The sequence below is a fragment of the Cyprinodon tularosa genome, unplaced genomic scaffold (genome assembly GCF_016077235.1).
Source record: "Cyprinodon tularosa strain WSP-4 unplaced genomic scaffold, ASM1607723v1 ctg59, whole genome shotgun sequence".
NCBI lineage: Eukaryota > Metazoa > Chordata > Actinopteri > Cyprinodontiformes > Cyprinodontidae > Cyprinodon > Cyprinodon tularosa.
The window spans coordinates 449,361-469,958 of NW_024039329.1; the positions used below are offsets into that span (position 1 = coordinate 449,361).

A 20,598-nucleotide genomic window follows, 5' to 3' on the forward strand; every position below is an offset into this window, starting at 1 on the left:
TATTGATTTAATTCCTAATTATCTAAATATAATGGCAACACATCCTGTTTTTAATTGAGACACAGATGGGAGTCAGACCAAATCAAAAAGCATTATGATTTCAGGAGAATGCATTGACTAAAGCCACAACATTAATCCAGTGTATATAACAGGATGATGTTGCTGTTATGAAGAGGTCTCTGGTTACGCTATACCGAATAGCATCTGGCATCAGACAACTTTTTCTTATCAGAATTAAAAGCAACTGCAACATTTTAAAGTGAATTAAAAGGTAAACAGCCTTTACTGAAATGACACTTTTTACAGGACTCCAAAGCACTGCAACTACATTCAGTCATTCACCCACACTGATGGTGGTAAGCTACATTGTAGCCACAGCAGCCCTGGGGTTCGCCCACAGAAGAAAGGCCGTCGTTCGCAGGTGCCACCTGTCAACACCATCAATAGGCTATGCAGGTGAAGTATCTTGCCAAATGATTGAGACGGATAGAGCTGGATGAACTCCTGCATCCTTTGCCAATGCTGCCTCTAAGGCTACATTCACACTGCAGGCCTTGATGCTCAATTCCGATTTTTGTGAAATCCGATGTTTTTTGCGTTGCCGTTCATATTTCCAAATATATGCGACTTATATGTGATCTCGTGTGTGAACTGCAGTCATACAACGCAAGTGTCCCGCATGCGGAGTAGAGGACGCAACCACAGGCCAGCGCGCTCTTTGTTTACGGAACTAAACATGGATGGTAGTGCCGGCACGCATCTAGCGGTCTTTTCCAACCATAAAAACTCAATCTTTTCAGTTTGATTAAACATAAATACTGCTCTCCGTATCATAATCTGCCATGCTTATTGTTTTTCTTGCCGCTTCTGCAATGAATCCAACCTGAACGTTTGGCAACAGGTCGCATTTGAAAAGATCAGATTCGTATCGGAATCAGGACCACATAGCCTAGTGGCCTGGGTTGGATTGGAAAAAATTAGATCTGTGTTGTTCAGACAGCCATGAAAAGATCAGATTCAGGTCGCATATGGGCAAAAAAATCGGATTTGGGTCACTTCAGGCTGCAGTGTGAACATAGCCTAAATGCAACTTTCTAGGATCAACATATGGACATTGAATTCACTTAAGGAAGTGAATCAAGAAAATATCTGATGGCAAGTGCATAGTTCTTTACTTCATTACTCACTTTGTTGGTTTGTTTGTGATCATGCAGAGTAAATGTAATACATAAATATTGTAATTCTTGGTACAGCATCTGTTCTATTATCAACCAGACTGTTGAAGACTGGGTGAAATTTCTGTATTTTCTCTACACTAGTTTGCAGAAGTTTCTGAGCAGTATTAAATACAGGAACTTGAGTTCGACCATACATACAAATGTTTAAGCATGCAGCCTTTTGCAAAAATGAATCAGCCACCCCATAATAACACTGCTGTGCTGCCCTATGACCCACATGGTGTGGTACAGCTGCCCAAAAATAAATACAAGCATATGCAAGGTGGCAAAGCCACCATGGCTTTGTGCAGGCTACTATGTTTATAGTATTGTGAAGTAACAAAGAATATTGGACTTAATTACTCAAAACCGCAACTCTTTTTTATTCATGGAAAAAAAAAAAAATCTAAATTATATATGCGTAACCTTCTATGTATGCTGCAAGCACTGAAACTGGTAGTGGAATGCGACTCCTGCATGTTTTTAAATCTTAAAAGACACAAACAGGTTGATTTGCAATCACAGAACTAAACAAAAGCACAGCAGCATATTCATATTTTAAAATTATTTTAATCGTATCATTTATTTTTGATAAAGCTGACAAATGTTCAACCCGTTATAAGAATATATATCTTTTTATGTTTTGCTATTTTATTAGTTCAAAACAATGAAAATATCAGAATTAAAGAAAAGTCTGATTTAATGAGCAGCTAGTTTGCATCGAAATATTTTGATCTAATTAGGGTGTATTGTGGTGTAAAGAACTGCAGATTATAAGTGTTATCTTGCTAATCAAGACTTTATATCACTGCTTCTACAAGAAGATACGATTGGTGCACCTGGCCAAACTATGAAAACAAGATTTTAAAGGAGGTCATGTTTATCCTTGACTGAGAGCTAGCTAACTGTATTTATAGGTTTGTATTGAGGAGGTTTGGCTTGTTGTATAGAAAGCGATCTTGTGTGTATTTACAGTTGTCAGATACACTTGAATCTCCTTTCTAAAAGCCCAAATCTTCTGAGGCCATTTAGAGCTGCTCCAAACGCAGCTTTGCTGTCACAGACCCACACTCCCTCTGTCGCTGCTCCCTTTGCTCCTCTTGGCAGTGTCTCCCCCTGCCGGCAGGTGCACACTCTTGTGGCAGCCAAAGTGCCAACCTGCCCTCCATATGCCCGCCTCCGCAGTGCCAGCTTACGCTTGCCACTCCCCACCAGGATTCAGCTGGTTGGCCCTCCCTAAATCTGTTTCCACTCCCAAAATGCTCACCCTCCCTCATACACAGACATGCCCTTTGTCTTTTCGTCTGTCTCCTTCTCTCTAACTGTCCAATATTTCACTGTTTAGCCATTTTCTCACCTTCCCCTGAGTTTTTCTGACCTTCATCTGATGCTCACTACTCTCCTGAGCAGCCCCCCGGAGTGTCAAGCACTTTCTAAACGGAGTCTCAGAGACAGGAGCAGACACGATTAGAGTGACCAGCCAAACCACATCAATGGACAGGAGTGCAAGGACGACTTTGTGTTAGTTCAATGCACCACCCCTCACCTGGTGGTGCTCCTGGGTCTACTTTGGCTTACACATGTGCTGTATAGGGCAAATGTTACGACTACCTGCTCACCCCCTGCATCAATACAGAGATATCTGTATCAATACACCAAAGGAAAAAACATCCCAACTAAAAGATGTGGCATGTTTTCCCAAACAACAGATTGTCTGTGCATAGTCAATAGATTACAAGTGTCTATCGATGATGCCAATATGAAGTACGCTAGTCCAACATCACAGTAGCTGGAAGGAATAGGTTCATGCATGCCTTTGGAAAACAGAATAAAAATGCTGCTCAGAGCCCAAGCAAAATAAGTAGGTTCATCTGAATGGTGGTAGGGTTTTTTTTTTCTCCAAACCATTCAGTAGTCAGTTACAGACCAGCTAGACTTAGACAGAGAGCTCTCATTGTGAAGCGAGTTCATCGTTGGAATGTTCTACATACTAAAGTTTTTAATCATCATAGAGTGCCATTTTGTTGGGATTCCAGGCTACTCTTATACAATATTTCTCCTGATAGGACCGTAATTCACAATGTGTATCTTAAGTTCATGAACTCATACTCAAGCTGCCGACTTTACGTTCACATTCTCTGTGTTGGTGCGACATTGTGCTATGCATTGATACCGATGGCATTAAAGACGTGACATTCTTTCTCCTTTTCTGTTACACTTTGGTCAGACATTTCTTACATTTCTAAAAAGGATGTTATGTGACCCTCATACAGTGAAAGACATAGGAAAGCATGGTTTCCGATAGACATTTTGTACAAAATGTCTACAGACTTAAATGCAGAGAATGAGATCTGTCCTCAGCGCATGATACTGAGTTATTTTTGGGGGGAGGGTTAGCCGAAAAAGCTTTCACAAACACAAAGTGATGGAGCTGTAATCCCGTGCCTTCTCCTCATTACCCCTCCATCTCCTCCTACGGAAATCATCTGACCATTTCAGAGTGTCTAATTCAGGTCACATCCATCTTCTACCATCCATCATTGAGCCTCTCGGCCTCACACTCGGCACACACGCAAATTTCCTGTGCAGCACTAATTCTGAGAGGATATTAAATCCAGTTCTTGCCCTACTCAAAGCCACCATCTACGAATGACAGGCAGCAAGGAAGACTGAGCGAAGGAAGATGCGGACGAGGCAGGAGAAGATTGAGAGAGGGGGAAAAGAAGAGAGAGAGAGGCCTTGCCTTGAGTCATCTCCTGTCATTAACAGGATGTGATGAGCTCTCGCCGCTCTCTTAATCTGCATCCCATGATTCAATTCCACTTCCTGTGTGCCGAAAGCATAGAAGCTCAGCACCAATCATCCACACAAACAAGAACACAACTCAGCGACATCCTCAGCTAATACAGTGGGAGACAGCGGTTATTCATTCATCATACCAGACTACAAAATTACACCTCCCACTAATACAAGGCCCTCGCATGCTCATTTTACCCTCCTTTTAATTTTTACATATAGGGATACGGGCATTTACCAACTCATCTATAAACACTGTGACCTGTTTTTTGTTTCCTTCTATGGATTCCAGATACTCACTGAGGCAAATGACACCTCACATGGACAATTAGCATATGACACTTGGAGGAGGTGTGAAGACAATATGACAAACTACGTGACAATATCATAGGTGAATGCTTGTCATGGGCGAGGGGACTGGTCATTGAAAAGGGCAAGTGTCAAGAACCTAATCTTAGAAGTTTCCTTTTGATTCTTCAGTACAAAATACGTATATAATTTTATGGGACTTTTAGAAAAGTTTTTTTTGCTCCTGTGTTATTTTTCTCTCCCCTCTCCTTTCATGTATTAAAACCCAACACTAGTAAGAACTGGAACTGAGTCATATTTAATTTGTGTCATTTTTGAAGGTTTATTTTTTTAAACTGTTAAAAAAAAATCTATAGAGATCTAATTTCATCTGCATTTGTCAGCTGTGGACAGTGTGCTGATCTGAGACGTCTCACAATAAAGTGAGAGAGACTTTATCAAAACAGTCAGACATGATGTCTCAACTACCTGACTGGTTCTAGACAGTAGGTACTCTGACAGGGAGATAATTGATCAAATGTTACTGAACCTCTGCAGCAGATAAAAAGACACTCAACCAGATACAACAATCAGACGCAACATTATTGCCACTAATTAATAAAAAATAAAAAAAACATTATTATAAGCACCAAGAGAATAGTTTGTATTTGAGGCAGAAAGACTAAGAAAGGGTAAGTATTTAGGCAAGTCTGGTGACTGGGTTAGATGCAATGACCAGTATCTATATACATCACTGGAAAGAAATAACATCTTTGAAGGGATGACAGGATCATGGGTGGTAAATATTGGTAAGTGAATGTAAGGAAACAAGTTAGGCCCTTTGGGTCCAAACCCACAGATCAGCTACTGTAATTTCATTTGCTCATTTTAAAGGTAGAGTGAAGGATTTTTACAAATTTTTGAAAAGAACCGCCCTCTCCACTTAATAAAAAAAAAAATAAATGCACATACACAACCGTGTATCCACTCTCAAGAGGGAATGCCTATTAAACGAGGGCGAGAGCATGCACAAGTCCATTGCTCCTCATGCACGCTCTGTTTAAAAGATCTTGTTTGCATCGCTCACACAAGTTTACTTTCCAAAAGAGGATTTGCAATTTATATAAACATATCACCAGAATGATTGACAATTAGGAGGACCCTTTATTTTGATGATCCACCTGGGAAAAAGAACATCCTCCACTATCCCTTTAAGGTTGGGTTTGGTAGACAAATATGCAGTTAATCGCGATTTTCTCAGTGCCATTATTGACCCCATTTCAATGACCAAAGATAGGCTTCAGATATGTCTTAGCAGGTCAGGGGTGCTATGTCATCACAAAATTAGGCAGGTGAGCATAATGTAGTACCTATATCTACTGTGTTATTTTTACATGCATCTGTTAGGACCAAAATAAGGAATAATATATATTTTTTCTGTCATGTGTTAAATATAAAACCCAAAAATAAACAAATATTTCGATAAAGATAATTAACTGAGAGAAAGTTTAAGTTAATATGATGTGTAGCTATTAAACAATCAGACTTGAGAAATATGTTTCTGTTAAAGTTCATCAGGAAACGTCAAGAGGCATTTAGATGTTATGCTTTGAAACAAATTGATCTAAACAGGCATTTGAAACTTCCACCCAAAATAACTTCACTTAAATAACATTTGGGTTTTTTTTCTAGTATACAATTGAATTCACATCTGGTTCAAGTGAAGAGTAGATTTAAGTTAAAATTTCAAAATCAATATCACCGTTTGTTTATAAAGTGAGGATATCTGAAAAACTTAAGTGACAGACTCCTCTGACTTTTAACACTAAGATCTTCCACAAGATACAGCATGTGCAAACAAATAAATGTCTCTAATATAAGTTGGATACCTCTAAGAGAGCTGAGCCTTTCTTTTTTCATTAGATGAGGGTATATGGAGTACAGTTACCTTATACAACAATCTATATATTCATTTGCTACGTCACAAACATAAATAAATGAGTGGGGATAGAGATTGTGGCCCCAGCCTGTCTGGAGAAAAAGCCTGTCCTGCATGTTTGCACCATTCTGAGACCACCTTTACCATCCACCTGAAATTTTGTCTTACATGGTGTTATAGGAGAACACAGTGTCAAGCATCCTGCAGAGATACTGTGCTATGACTGTGCTGCAGGGCAAAATCAATACAACTTTCTCACCTTAAAAAAAGGCACACTCACCTCATCCAGCTTCATTTCATGCCTGCCTTTTAAAGCATGGTGGCTTATGAACTTGCTTTCTCTTCCATACTTAAAAATCACCAATAGTAGAGCAGATGTGCATGTGCTAAAATGAAACTATTTACATTGAGTCTTTGTGTGTGTGCATCTGAATCCCTGCATGCAGGGAGGGCTTAATTAGAGTTCTCTATACTCTAATTTGATTAGTGGAAGTGAAAGAAGATGAAGGCAATTAGGGCACAGTTATTTCTGCTGCTGGAATAATGTCTCAACAAAGAGGTGACAAAACACACACAAACAATCATATTTAAAGAAAAAAAAATGCTATCGAGCCCACATTCCTTTTTTTCACACATTACACTCAAAGGGTTCACAAGAGTTTACAGTGACTCAACCCTGAAGAGCAGAGGTGAACATCTGAGTGTTTGACGAGCATGCCAAATGTGATATGTGCACATGCAGATGGCTGTAAAGAAACCGTTTACCAGCATCTGTGTGTGTGTGTGTGTGTGTGTGTGTGTGTGTGTGTGTGTGTCGGTGCTCTGTCCACAGCCGCAGAGGAGCTGAACAAACAAATCCACATCCAACACAATGCATTACACAAACTGCATTGCATCTCCCTGGTACCAAACTGACAAGACTACAAAAGGGAACATAAATGCAGAGAGAGAACTGACAGAGGTCCATAAATCATACACACTGCTGTCATACTAGGGAAGTCTACGTTAACCCCCCCTCCTCCACCACCACCACCACACACACAGTTGTTTGCATATTAAACTTAAACTGGAAAATATATACCATTCCAGGTCCTGACATAAGATAACAGGAAGGAGTTTTTTAATATCACACTATAAAAAAACTTAAGCATTAATTTAATAGCTTACTTATCATTTTTGAAGCCTTTAACATTTCATTCAACTATTTCAGCCACCTAGCGAAAGAAGAGCCTAAGTGCAAAATTATTATTTTTTTATTATTATTTTGTTAGGTTATTTTATTTAAATTTTCTTTTTCACATTTCTTTTTCAGACTTAAACGCCTGCAGATTGGAACCAGCCATCGTTCCCTGTATAAGCACTGATTAGTGATCACTAGGGGTGTAAATCACATCCATCATGGCGATTCGATTCAGTATCGATTTCCTGAACCAACGATTCGATTATTTTCGATACTCAAGAATACACCACGATTCGATTCGATTCGATTCGATTAATCGATTAATCGGTTATTTTTTTTATTATTATTATTTTATTTTTATTTTTTTACACCTTACAGGCTAAAGAAAGTTTCAAGTTTGAAATAAATCAATGAAAGCTGTAATATCATTATGCATTTTCTTTAGAAACAACAGCAAATAACAGAAGTAGAAAAGTTGCATCAAAAAATACTGCAAAAATACTGCACAATATCAGTGTAATGAGTTCAATGCAATACCTCGGATCCAGAGAAACTGTCCAACATATTTTTTTAGAATGTAATAAATATACTCAGGAAAGAGAGATGTTGCGTAGAGAGTTAGACAGGAATAGAAATAAACTAGATATAAGGAAATTGTTTCAAAGGTCATCTGGGGATGTAGTTTTTGGTAGTATTTTAAATTTTCTAAGAAGAACGGGTATTTTAGGGAGAATATAATAATTTGTCTGGTCCATACTCCATTCTGGAAGGTGGCGGTAATGCACCTATAAGTTGTTTGCCAACCGCCATTAAATAAAAGAAGAAGAAGGCTCCAGTGTCGACGTCACCGCCCCCTTGAGAGACGCTGCACCTCTCCCAGATTGTAGCTGATTGCAAACAGTGCACCAGACAGGAGGCCGGCTTGTTTTGTTTTTATGACCGAAATTGCGGAAAACAACTCGTGAAGTTCGACCCGCTAGAAGAGCGAGGTGCGCGAGAACGCTGGGACCCTTTTTCCAGCTGAATCTCCGCTCTTTTTGCCCCATTGTCCCTCTGTCGTCGGACTAAACTCGCCCCCACTTCCTCATCGCCTCGGCCGTATCTAGACCCACAGCGTGTAGCCCAGACCACGCTTCAATACTGAGCATAATTTAAAAATGTCTGTGTCAAGCTTGCTGCAACAAACTGCTGTAAGAGTATAACCAGGAAGCGCGGTAGGAGGGCAAAATAGGTTTAGCGGCACCGCAGCACGGGAGGGAGAATTACGCCCAGGAGCAAATGGATAAAAATAGACCGGAGGAAAAAAAAAACATGAATCGATTATCTTGCGGACGTGTCGATGCATCGGATCGTCGGCTTTTGGATCGATGCATCGATACAAAACGATTATTATTTACACCCCTAGTGATCACCAGGTCAAACATTTATTCCTCTCTAAGTCGTTAAAACCTCAAAAAGCAGAAACAGAAGACACTCTGATGCACCTTCACGGGGTTTGATTTTAATGCCATGCAAGAGACAAGAGACTGACGCATAATCATTCAGTTATTATTTCTTTATTTTCTGCTTGATTCAAAACTGCTGCCTCTATCCAGTCACTTAGAGCAAATTTTCTATCTTTTTTTACGTCATCCCTCTTAGAATAACAAATCAGAAAGGATCCAAAAATCAAGATCAATGCATAAGTAGAGCTTTGATATGTCTGCTTCTGGAGCTCACTCCATACAGTCCCTGTTAGTGACTAGTGCCCAGAGATGGTTCAGGAGCTGCAGGTTTTGAAGGTTAAAGTTTAACAGCTCTGGGTTTATGAGGAGGTTAACGGGGCAGCCGGTGTGACGAGCCACCTTCGACCATTACAGCCACGGCTGAGGCGGTGCCACCTGCGGACCGACGTGGAACAGATGCTATACAGTGTATGGGTCAGAGCTTTTATAGCAAGGGCAGAATGAGAATGGGAGAGAAAGAGTAGGCGAGGGTGTGTGAGGCGGGAGGGGGGGGAGTCGGGGAGAAAGGGCAAGGGAGCTGGTAGTCTATCATTGTGACTGCTTTACTGCCATTCCTGCCATCTAATGACAGAGCTGTCGGAGCACATGGAGCGGGAGGGATGGAAGGATAGCAGGAATATGAGGCAGAGAGGGAGTAAAACAGATAAATGGATACAATGATAGAGTGAAGTGAGGGATAAAAGCATAGAGGGAGGAGGAGAAGGACACCAAGAGATGGCCGACACTTGAGTGGATGCTTGCATAAAGAGATGAAGATGCAGAGAAAGAGATTTGTGGGAATTGATCGAAGGAGATGGTCTCGGTTAGGAATACAAGGAAGGAAGGATATTGTACTTAATTGGATCTAATGATTTCAGTGCTGCACAGATAATCTTCTAACAAAGTATGGATTCCTCTGGCGGATTTATCAATGGGAGATCTCCTGAGGCTAATGTTACCAGCGCATTCAGATTTACCCCCATACTGTATTGTCCTTTTTTCTTTCTTTTTTTACTTTCTTTGCAGGAATCATGAGTGATTAGTCCACACTTTGATCCAGGGCTTAACACCCAGTATCGCAAGCACACATATTGATTATCCTTGTAGGAGCGTGTCTGAGACACAGAAGAAAGATGTTTTGTCCATCTTGTTGGTTCTCTCAAAATTGATTTTAAAAGAGAGGCAGGGAGGTGGGAACATAGTGCACAACAATAATCAAAGTGGGATGGCTGCAGATTTATCTGTTCCCTCCTTCCACTTATAGCATGCAAATTTCACTTTAAAAGGTGTGTAATATGTTTTTTTTTTCTTATTTTCTGCCATGTATATTATGTTTCCTTACTAGATTCAACTAACAATATGAGCAAAACAATGATGTATACTTTAAAATCAATCCGTAAAAGTTAAAAACAATTCAAAGGACTTGGTTTCCAAGGTTTAAAGATGTTTCTCACCCCCTCCAGGAAGCTTTCTCAATTCAAATGTCTTGATCCTCAGTGAGTTTGAGGCTTTATATAGACAAGGCATTGTATTGCTTGGAAACAAGCTAATTAAAATCAAGTGCTCCAACTTTTTTTTCTGATGTGTCTAAGGAATAGCAAAGAACGGTTTAGTTTTGAATCTTTAATGAACATCCAAATGTTTTTATTGACTTGTGGAGAAAGAAAACATACACTTAAATAATAAAGAGCAGGCAAAAAAAAAAGGTTGTGTCTGGGATTTGAACCCGGCTTCTTACTTCTGTTAGGCAAGAGTGCAAACTCCACATCCTACTGTGCAGAATCAGACAGTAACTAAAAATAGGCAGGTAGATTTTATCTCTGTTTCCACTCCAATCTAACATTTGTCTTCATAAAGGATAATCAGAGTTGTTTCTTTTTACAAAATAAATTTCTCTGCATCTTTATCCCTTTTAGCTGCCTTTTTCAATTGTATTTCTGTATTTAGTTCCTCCTTTTTCATGTATTTGATAAATATTTTTTTACTTTTTATACATTTTGAAAATATTTGTATGTCTTCATTGACTAGTTACAATTTAATTATTTATTTTATGCTCTTTGTTTCTTTTTTTAGGAGCTTTATTAAAAAAAAATTGTTTTGGAGAAGACACTGGATAAAGACAGTGGGTAGAAATGTAACTTCCTTGAAAATAATCACACTCATCTCAATATAACAGTTGAAATATTCAAAACTCTTTGGGTAAATAGTCTTTTCTTTTTACTAATGATTTTAACCGTTTTGTTTCTTTTGCAGGAATGTGTTTTTTTTTAATCCTGTACTAAATATTGCTGTGCAAAATGTTGAAAGAAGGCTTCTGTAAGTATGAAGTTTAATCAACTAATTTAAATCTAAAGCAGTTTTTTTGTTAAGAAAATAGAATGGAATAGAATAGAATAGAAAATCCCTTTATTGTCCCACAATGGGGAAATTCTGGTGTTACAGCAGCAAAAAGATTATAGAAAAAATGGTCAAACACGTGTGAACCTTAGAAGAGTGTATAAAAATAACAATAGTATAGAGTTAAAAACTAAACAAAGAAAATACTGTACTGTTAAGTGTAACCGGTCTGCCTGCAACCGGTTCTAACAAGTGGACTGCAGTACTATGAGGTTGTAGAAAAATTGTTTTGATTTTAAACAGTTTAAATGTTGTTTAAATGTTCAAAATGTTGTGATTATGTGGTTTGCTGCAGGAAAATTTCAGCTCCAGTTGCTTTGCAACCTCACTTTACGTATGACCTCTTCGGATGTGGTTTCCAAAGAATAAAAAAACAAGAAAAGAAAAGCAAAGAAATAGACTCCTTCTTCAATGCCTTCCTCCCTTCTCCCCCTTTCTTATTCTCACTGATTGACCAAACTACTCTAAAAGGAAATAGACACAAAAACAGAGCTGACACATTTGTGCAAGGTTCAAGTAAAGGGATGCATGAAAGTCGGATTTGGGAAAAACAAAGAGAATTTAGTTATTTAAGGTAAGAGAAACGTATAGTAAGAAGAAGAAGTAAAAAAGAAAAAGTGAGTATGAGGCATTGCTGCAACCAGTGACCTAACCTCCATTTTGAAGTGGTTGCTCTCTGGCCCTGCTCTACCTCAACTGTGATGTAAATGCGACCCAAGTTCAAGTGCTTCTCAGCTCCACCTTTATATCTGCGCCCCACGCCGCTGTTTGCTCTTAATACATTTCTGTCTGCATTCCGCCTGCTTTCTTTCCATCACAACCACAGCTACACCTCCCACAAACACACACAGCCCCTTCCTTTATATTTAACCCAACCTTTTTTGTTGTCAAATAATCATGGGGAACTAGCATGTGTCTGACATGGTCTCCAAGGCAACGGCGGTTAAGACGGGAAGGCAGGCAGGGGCTCATTCAGTCGTTGAATGAAAGAAGGGGGTAGAGAAGAAGCAACCCACAGTGTCGCTCTAACCCACACACACACATATGCACATATTAGCCTGACTAGCTTTGGCCTCTGTCACAACGAAGACCCTTCCCCTCTGTCTGAGGGGTCACACGGGGCAGTCCATACGCACATGCACACACACTGAGCAAAGAAGAGTCGGTAATGGGGTGATCAAAAAGCATGATGAGAGGACGTGAGAAGAGGTAGATGAAGGAGATAATGGGTGTAAAATCCTGAGGTGACAGGGAAGGTGCCAATTTTTCTTTTTTCTTAAATACTTCAATGTTTTCATTTTATTATAAACAACATTTTATTTCCTTTCCTCCCTCTTATATCCTTAGTACTGATTCCTACAGCTCTGCTTTGAACATTCGCTACCTTGAGAGCAACGAGCAGTCCGGTCAGGGGGTTAGAGACATGGAGAAGGGTGCTGAATTCAGTCCTTTGTCCCTGTCTGCAACCTCTGACACAAGCATCTCTGCACGTCTCTTTATGTCTTTATTTCTCGCACAGCAGGATCTCAGTGGCCTTTATCAGCAAATATCCATTTCAGCCTCCCCCAATCCCACCCTTCTCTGTAAAGAAGAGATGGAAAGCAGGACTCTGGATGCATGAGAATCAAATACAAGAACAGGATAAAAAGCTAATAAAGTGGAAAAATATGCAAAGATTTTTTTATTTGGATCACTTTTATTGCTTGGATATTAACAAAATTAGTTATTTGTCATAAATGCAAAGCTACTAATACTTTACGTAAGGCTGGGTCAATGGTACTTGTGTTTTGCCTTTTTAATGACCTATTAAATTGCTGGTAAAAATTGCATCCTTTAGAGGTGTTTTTATTATGCCTAAGTCATACAAAATGAGGTTTGCAAACCACATAAAATGTAAAAATAAAAACACTTTTTTTATAGCAGCATGCATATCACTTTGCAAGCATCTTATAGCAGCACAGATCTATCTAATCCAAGCAATATAAAACAATACTACAATTGCAAACTCTCATTAAAAGTAGTATTGGGTAGACTTTTATAGTTAAGGTTTTCTGCATTCCCACTCAGCATGCTGTGTTTATTAGGCCAGTTGTGTTACCTATGAGGCTCAAATCTAACATAGACTTTAGTGTTTAAAATGTTCTGATAGAAAAGAAAGAAGGACTGGTTTTAAATATGGTAATCACAAAATTGGACATTAATATTGCAATTGTGTCATCATGGTGATCTAACAGTAATCAAGACTAATTAAACACTCGGCTAATACACTGTTTTCAACTCTGCTCGGATTAGTGATGAAATGACAACAGTAACAGGTTAAGAGAGCGTTATTATTAATTAGCTTGATGGCACAACATAAGCAAGTTTTTTCTTCTGTATTGTTAATTATATGGGTTCAGAATGGGGTCAGAAGCTGGGAAAACAACTATTGTTGTAGAGTTCAAATGTCAACTGCAGTTTTCTATGTAACAGGTGGGAAAACACATCCTGCATGCCATGGAGTAAAAACAGGAACACTTTTACTCATTTATTGGTATTTTTCATCCAACAGCACACACATATTTCAAGTAAATAGGACAGCTTGGCACAAAATATAATTTCTGTTCTTTTTTTTCCCTAAAGTTCATCTCTGTCTGATTCTCAATTTCTTCTCCCGTCTGCCTTTCTCTTTCCCTCCCTCACAGCTTCTCTCTTGGCTCTCCTCTCCACAATCAGTGCCCAGTGAGCCGTGACACGCACTTAAGCGCCGACCGGTGGTAACCTCACGCTGCCTTAGCACTCAGTTTTTTCACACACACGTTACCACAAAGCTACACATGTGCATGTGTAAATGCATGCATATTCACCAAAAACAGAAAAACACAGACAATGCTTGCAGATGCGTGTAGAAATCCATACGTCGGCCTTTGTTGGGTGTTGCTGCATAGCTGCGTTAAATAAAACATTCAGCCAGTTAGAGTCCTGTTTACCTGCTGGCTTTCACGCTGATAAAAGGCTCAGAGGTTAAAGAAACAGAGCGAGTGCTGCTGTCACACAGCATTACAAGCGCAGGTTCAGTCCTCAACACAGTCAGCACAAAGAAGAATTTGCCTTAAAAGCAGCCCTGCCCTAAATCTCCAACCTTAATTTAACTTTACATGACAAAAAAAACTACAAAACACACTGATGTACATCGTTGAAATAATCACTGTGTAAAAACTGAAATGAGCTTACCTGGTAAATAGTAAAGTGGTGCTTTCAGTCCAAACATTGTCACTGTTTACGTGTCATGAAGCAAGAGCAGCTCGTATAAAACAGGCAGGCAGCCGATTCCGTCCTGGATGACTGAGCGAGAGAGGGACGGTGCCCTCACAGCCACCCAGAAACAAGGCTCTGTGTGTGGTGAGGCTGGGCTGGAACTCAGCCTGTCATCCCTGCTCTCTGGTCCTCTCTAACCAAGCGTGAGGCTGGGACCGCCCAGCCAGCTAAAGAGACACACACATACACAAACCCCTCAGACAGTCACACGGATGCACACAGACAGAGTGGTGCAAGGGTCACCCCCTGATCACACCCCCGCTCTCGACCCGCTCGCTCTCGCCTCAGATCCCCCCGAGCAAAGGGTCACGCACTCGCTGTCCGTTTCTAAGCGGCAGCAGGAAGCTCACTCTCTGCTGCGTTTTCTTTCATGAACCCTCACGGGCACACACCCAGAGATGGGACAGTGGGGGAAGAGATGTAAAAGCAGGCTGGTCCGGAGCCAAGAAGAGGAGAAGAGAGGTAGAAGGGAGAAGAAACCCAGGCTGGGTAAATCCTACAGACGAGAGCAAGCCACTGATTCCTGGGTCTTTTATCCCTCTATCCAAGACAGATGATCAGAGGGAGAATGCTTCCTCTGCTTCAGCTGCAACTATCTCCCTTTCTTGCTCTGGGATTTTCTCAACCTCCCTATTTCCCTCCCTCTCTTTCTCTGCCGATACAGAGAGAAGGAGGTGGAGAAGAGGAGGATGGAAGGAGGGCAGAATGAAGTCCGTCCAGGCATCAACACAGCCAGAAAGTGAGAAAGGGTGTGCATGTGCAAATGTGTGGATGTGTGTGTATGTTTGTGTGAGAGAAGTGGTGGAGGTAAAGTAAAAGGAGATAGAGGGGGCAGAAGAAAACACCAGCCTGGGTTGATGCCTCAACCCGAGGAGGAGAGTGGCTTCAGTTCAATTTCGAGTCAGGGAGACAGCTGATTGCACAGCCCCGGTGACAGCGAGAGGCCAACGACTATCAAGGGAGCATCTGTTCACACTGTATCAGACAGTAGGAAAGGATTGACCGACAGCAAACGCAGAGAGACAGAAAAAGGGAGTGAGGGAGAGAGTGAGAGAGGATTGCAGGTCTTCAAGGGCAGCTCACAATAGAACAGCTACGTGTTTGGAGGAGGAAAATACAAAAGATCCCCCGCCTCCGTTCTCCTCTCTGAAAATGAGAGTCCTCGTCTCTGTCTGCGAATGTGTGGGTGCGTTTGTGTGTCCGTCTAGGATACTTGGCTTGTGCAGCCTGGTGCACAGACTGCTCACCATGCTGCTCCGACAGCCGACTATCCCCCAACCTCTCTCTCCCTTTATAGACACACAATTTTGAATAAACACATAAACATCCTGTGTTACTCTATGACCTGCTCTGCACACAAACCTGACTGAGACAGAGGCAGTAGGGGTCTGATAAGAAAGCTATGTGCTGGGAAATGTCCACAAATATTCAAATGCACACATATAAACTCACACAGAATAACAGGAGCGGAAAAGAAAGGAACCGGGACGATTCATGTCATTTCCAAGGAATTCTGTAAAAAACATTTTGTGGGAAAGAGAAAAGAGAGTAGTTCAGCAAGCAAGAGAAACGAGGCACATCTAGGGGGTGCAATGCCTTCAAGAGGATTCACAGGACAGGAAAAACAAACCTACAACACATTCCACGAGCACAACAAGCACAGCGAGAGAGTGGGAGTGCGAAAGGCATGCTCACAGGCAAATGGGGCAAATAGCTGCTAATAGGGACCGATGCCTTGAGAAGGAGACTTAAGCAAGTGCAGGAGAGGCGGATGGAGGGTTTCCACAGATCAAGATATGGAAGGAGCAAGGAGGAGGGGGAAGTTATTCTAGGAACAAAGACCCTTTTACAAATACAAAGAAATCAGCAAATATTTAATGTTGCAACAGCAAGTAGGAGACAGATAAAGTTAAATATTTCAGCATATTCCCTACTACCTTCATGGAGTTCAACGTGTGTAAAAAAAAAACTCAGATTATCATCGCTCAAAGGCTGAGCGTGCCTCCGTGCTGTTTTGTTCAGGTGAGCATGATAGGCAGGTGTCGAAGTGTCTCGCACCCTGTTGGACAGGCTGGGAGGTGACGTGCCTTCCCGCCTCAAGGCTCTGCAGCTTTGATTACACAATGACAGACACAGACTGACAGAAAAGCAGCTGAAAAGACAACATCCTTCTCCGGCGAGGAGGACGGAGGACAGACACAGAACCAGGAGCAAGATTCAGTCAGCAACGGGAATCTGGTGTATGAGCTCAGACATTTTTTATTATAACACTGAGAGGATCAGGGGACTGCTTAACTGATGCAAACATATTTAAGTTTGTTTTCTGCTCTCTAAATTAAATTGAAAGCCCCAAGACTATTGTCAATGCATGAGCCTGGAAAGTTTGGATAGATGTACTTTGGTATGTAAATAGGACTCGACAAAAAAAAGCATAAATTAAAACAATGCAAACATGTGGCAGTGCGGATTCTGCGTGAAAGTGTGATTTTGCAAAACTAAACGGCTATGCTATCATTTTTCATAGGAAAACAATATAATTTTTGCTGTACCTTTTTGCATTGCAATAGCTAAAAAAAAAACATATTGAAAGTGTGCATGTACTCTGTAGTGTTCAAATCCGTTAGTTAGTGGAGGTTTCTTTTGCAGAATTTACTGCATCAACGCGGTTTATCTCTAGAGGTGTTAAGGAGGCCCTTTAATAGCGTCCTTTGACTTGTCAATTTTGTCAGGTCTTTTGTCGCTCATATTCCTCCAGAGATTTCTGAAGAGTTCAGTTCAAACAAGTCTGCTGCCCATCCAGAACCGTGATACCATGATGGATAACTGGGTTCTGGGCAGATGCTGGGTTTTGTTGTAGGAAAATTTAATAAGCATCTAAACCTGTCAGTGGCAGAAAGCTATACGATTTCCCTCTTAATTTCTTTGCCAAGTTTGGCCTGATAAACAAAACAAAGTGGATTAACACCCATGGATGATGGCTATGAAAATTTCAGTCCCCAATCAAGTTGGATTAGGGGCCTAGTTCCCTTGAGAAGGTGGAGTTGATGGCCTAGTCGTTTAAGCATTGCGCTTCTGCTCTGAGAAGGTTAGAAGTTCCCGGTACAATCCCCACAGCCTTCACGCTGGGTTCCTACGCAAAACCCTTAACCCCACACTGCACCCCAGGCGCCGCACAATGGCAGCCCACTACTCTCCAAGGAGATGGGTTAAATAAAGAGAGGGAATTTCCCCATTGTGGGACAATAAAGGGATTTACATTAACATTAATTTCCAAATTAAAAGCAAAGTTTAGTTTCACATTAGAAGAGAACATTGGAACAATGAGAGCTAGTCTGTTTTTCTCCTTTGCCCAGGTAAGATGCCTCTGAGGCTGCCTCTGGTTTAGAAGTGGCACATTTCACCACTGTCTCCTCTTTCCTGAATATCGCTGTGTGACTGAAGGACAGTCACCTAATGAATCCTGAACTCTTCAAACAGCCAGTTTTTTTTACAATGGGTTCTTGTGATGAACGGAGTCAATGACCCTCTACCGTGCTTTAACTGTCAAGCCAACAGGTTTGCCTATAGCGTTGTAGGTCATTGCATGGACATAACATTCATAGTCTTTTATTAATCATTTCATGTTATAATTAAAGCTGCACTGTGAATGTTTTTACCACAGTATTAGCTTAGTTTGAGAGACATCAAATATTTTTAGGTCAATATTCAGCACATATCAATGGTCCAAGCAGGCTGCCCATCTCAACAACTTGCCTATGTGACTTGAGAGAGCTGAATCCATCGCTAAATGAGTCATGTGACCCAGAGCGCTGTTTTACTGCAGCATCCCTGCAATATGAGAACTAATTAGGCTAATTTTAGACAAAAAAGAAGACATGAAACTTCCCTGATCAGACATATTTTTGGTTCTCTAATGTAGGATTTAGGGGGTTGAATGTGGCCTTCTCTTTACAAGTAACTTGATTTCTCAATCTAATGGTCTAAATGGGTCTGCTATCAGATTCCAAAACACTGATCAAGACTATGTAATTTTGCAATGGTGTTGCAAGAAAGTTACTGGTCTAGTCCCCCTATTTGCTAAAAGTTACAAAGTGAAACTTTAATAAAAAAAACCCAAGGTTTTTAATTAGCTGTAAGCTAGAAATATATGTTTAGAAAATTTTTCTTAAGATATGTTCTCTACTAAGTCAAGGAAATTGAAACAAATCCCACTTTTTCTGTCATTATTTAGGGTAATCCAATGAGCCACATCAGAAAGGTAGTTTATGGAAGAGCATATTCCTATGTGCCAGCCTACGAACACACAGCTCAGACACTCTCTCTGAAATGGGCATAAAAGCTCCTTTGGGACCAGGGGTGAGTGTGAAACTGAAAACATTGTTATCCAAAAGTAAAGGTAAGAAGAGGAGAATAAAACAGGTGAAAAAGAGGGCGTTACAGAAGGAGGAAAACTGGGTATGGACAGCACAGTCAGCTGACAAATGACAACACACACACAATCAAACTACTATGCCAAACTCCTGCCAACCCACTATTCACTTTTCCTTTCCTGTATGATCGACCCTCCAGGATGGGTGGTACACTTGGCTGTAAATCCACGAGAAGGGATTTGAAATTCTGCTTTCCTACCCAGCAGGGAAAGCAAAAATAAGGCATCACTTTTATCTTCCCGTTTCATTCTGCACTCTGACACAAGAAACCCAACAAAAATATATTCACAATATAATATTTAGGAGAGAAAATATCTTTTATCATTAGCCAACAGAGATTTACATATGGCGCTCTGAGACACTCCAAATCATGAGGTCTCAGCAAAAAGACAGAAAGACAACTTCACAGAGGATAGGAGAGGTTTTCCTTTCCAAAAAGGTACATACTTTAGTGCACCTGCATTCTTAAAATGTGATAAGAAATAAAATCTCGTAACCCCTCACTCACCCCTATTTACTGAGACCCGCACCCACTACGCTGCTACACACACCCATTTAACCTGACCTCTCACTGGTGATTAGAGGCCCGCGCAATGTGCGAGCATGTGTATCGCTCTTTGTGTGCGAGATGCTTCACTCCGTATGCTAATCACAGCCTTGCACTGAGAATTAATTTGCAAATGTGTCATTACCCATCAGGCTCAGCAGCAATAACCCTGCAATTACACAACTCTCGCTTGGCCAGCTGAGCACCATGCTCTCAAGTAGGCAAGCAGAGCTGCGAGCACACTCATACACATTATACATATGCAGCTTCTTCAGGGGAAAACAGATAATAAAATACTGTGATTGAAGCTATGTTTTGAGAAATGCAAAATACCACTTTACAAGCAAGTAAGGGAGAAAAAAGACGAATCCAATTCCTTGTATCCGAGTGATAGAGTGTTTACAGTCTAATCACAGCCCCTCACCTCTATGTCAATAGGACAGCGACCGAGGTCGGCTGCACACTTTCACTCACTTCTGTTTCTAAGCAACATTATCCAGGAGTGTGGCCTCGCTAAGAGCTCTGACAGCATCACGCAGAGCCTTCAGATTACAGATAAAGCAGCTGAGCAACGTGCATGTGTGTGGAAGAGTTCAGGCACTTACCTGTGAAGAGACGTGTGGGGAGAGAGTGAGGAGTGCGGCAGCCGAGAGGTGGTGCAAAGGTAACATGGAAGAGAACAAAAGAAAGAGGTGAAGTGGTGATCTTCTATATAGATCATTTCATAGCTTAGGGCTTTGAATTGTTTATAACAAATATGTTTTTCTGCAGCTGGTAATGATTTTTTAATTTAACATTTACATAGGACACATTTTTTATTAATTCTAATAAGAAATCTAATGACCAGATGTTCAGAGGTGCAGCGTCTAAATTGAGACATATGCTTTTATAAAAAAAAGCAAAAAATACAGTGCCAAATTCACACATTCTCAAAATATTTTAATAGCACCTGTATTTATTCAACTCTTTCATTTTCTTTTCATTAAATTTTTATGAATTCTTCTTTTATCAGACATACTTACT

The 20,598-nt window shown here is 40.6% G+C and overlaps 1 protein-coding gene across 2 annotated transcripts in view; it reads right to left on the bottom strand.

The window, feature by feature from the left end:
• Window positions 1-20,598, bottom strand: part of gse1 (Gse1 coiled-coil protein) — a 211,340-nt gene that overhangs the window by 70,497 nt on the left and 120,245 nt on the right. Inside the window, exon 1 of one of the 2 annotated variants that reach the window (XM_038306720.1) lies at window positions 14,515-15,180. The exons of the other annotated variant lie outside the window; for it this stretch is intronic. Within the exon in view, the coding sequence (XP_038162648.1) occupies window positions 14,515-14,551 (37 nt within the window). The 5' untranslated portion in view covers window positions 14,552-15,180. Of the gene's footprint in view, window positions 1-14,514; window positions 15,181-20,598 lie in introns of those variants that run through there. 2 annotated transcript variants of the gene reach the window in all.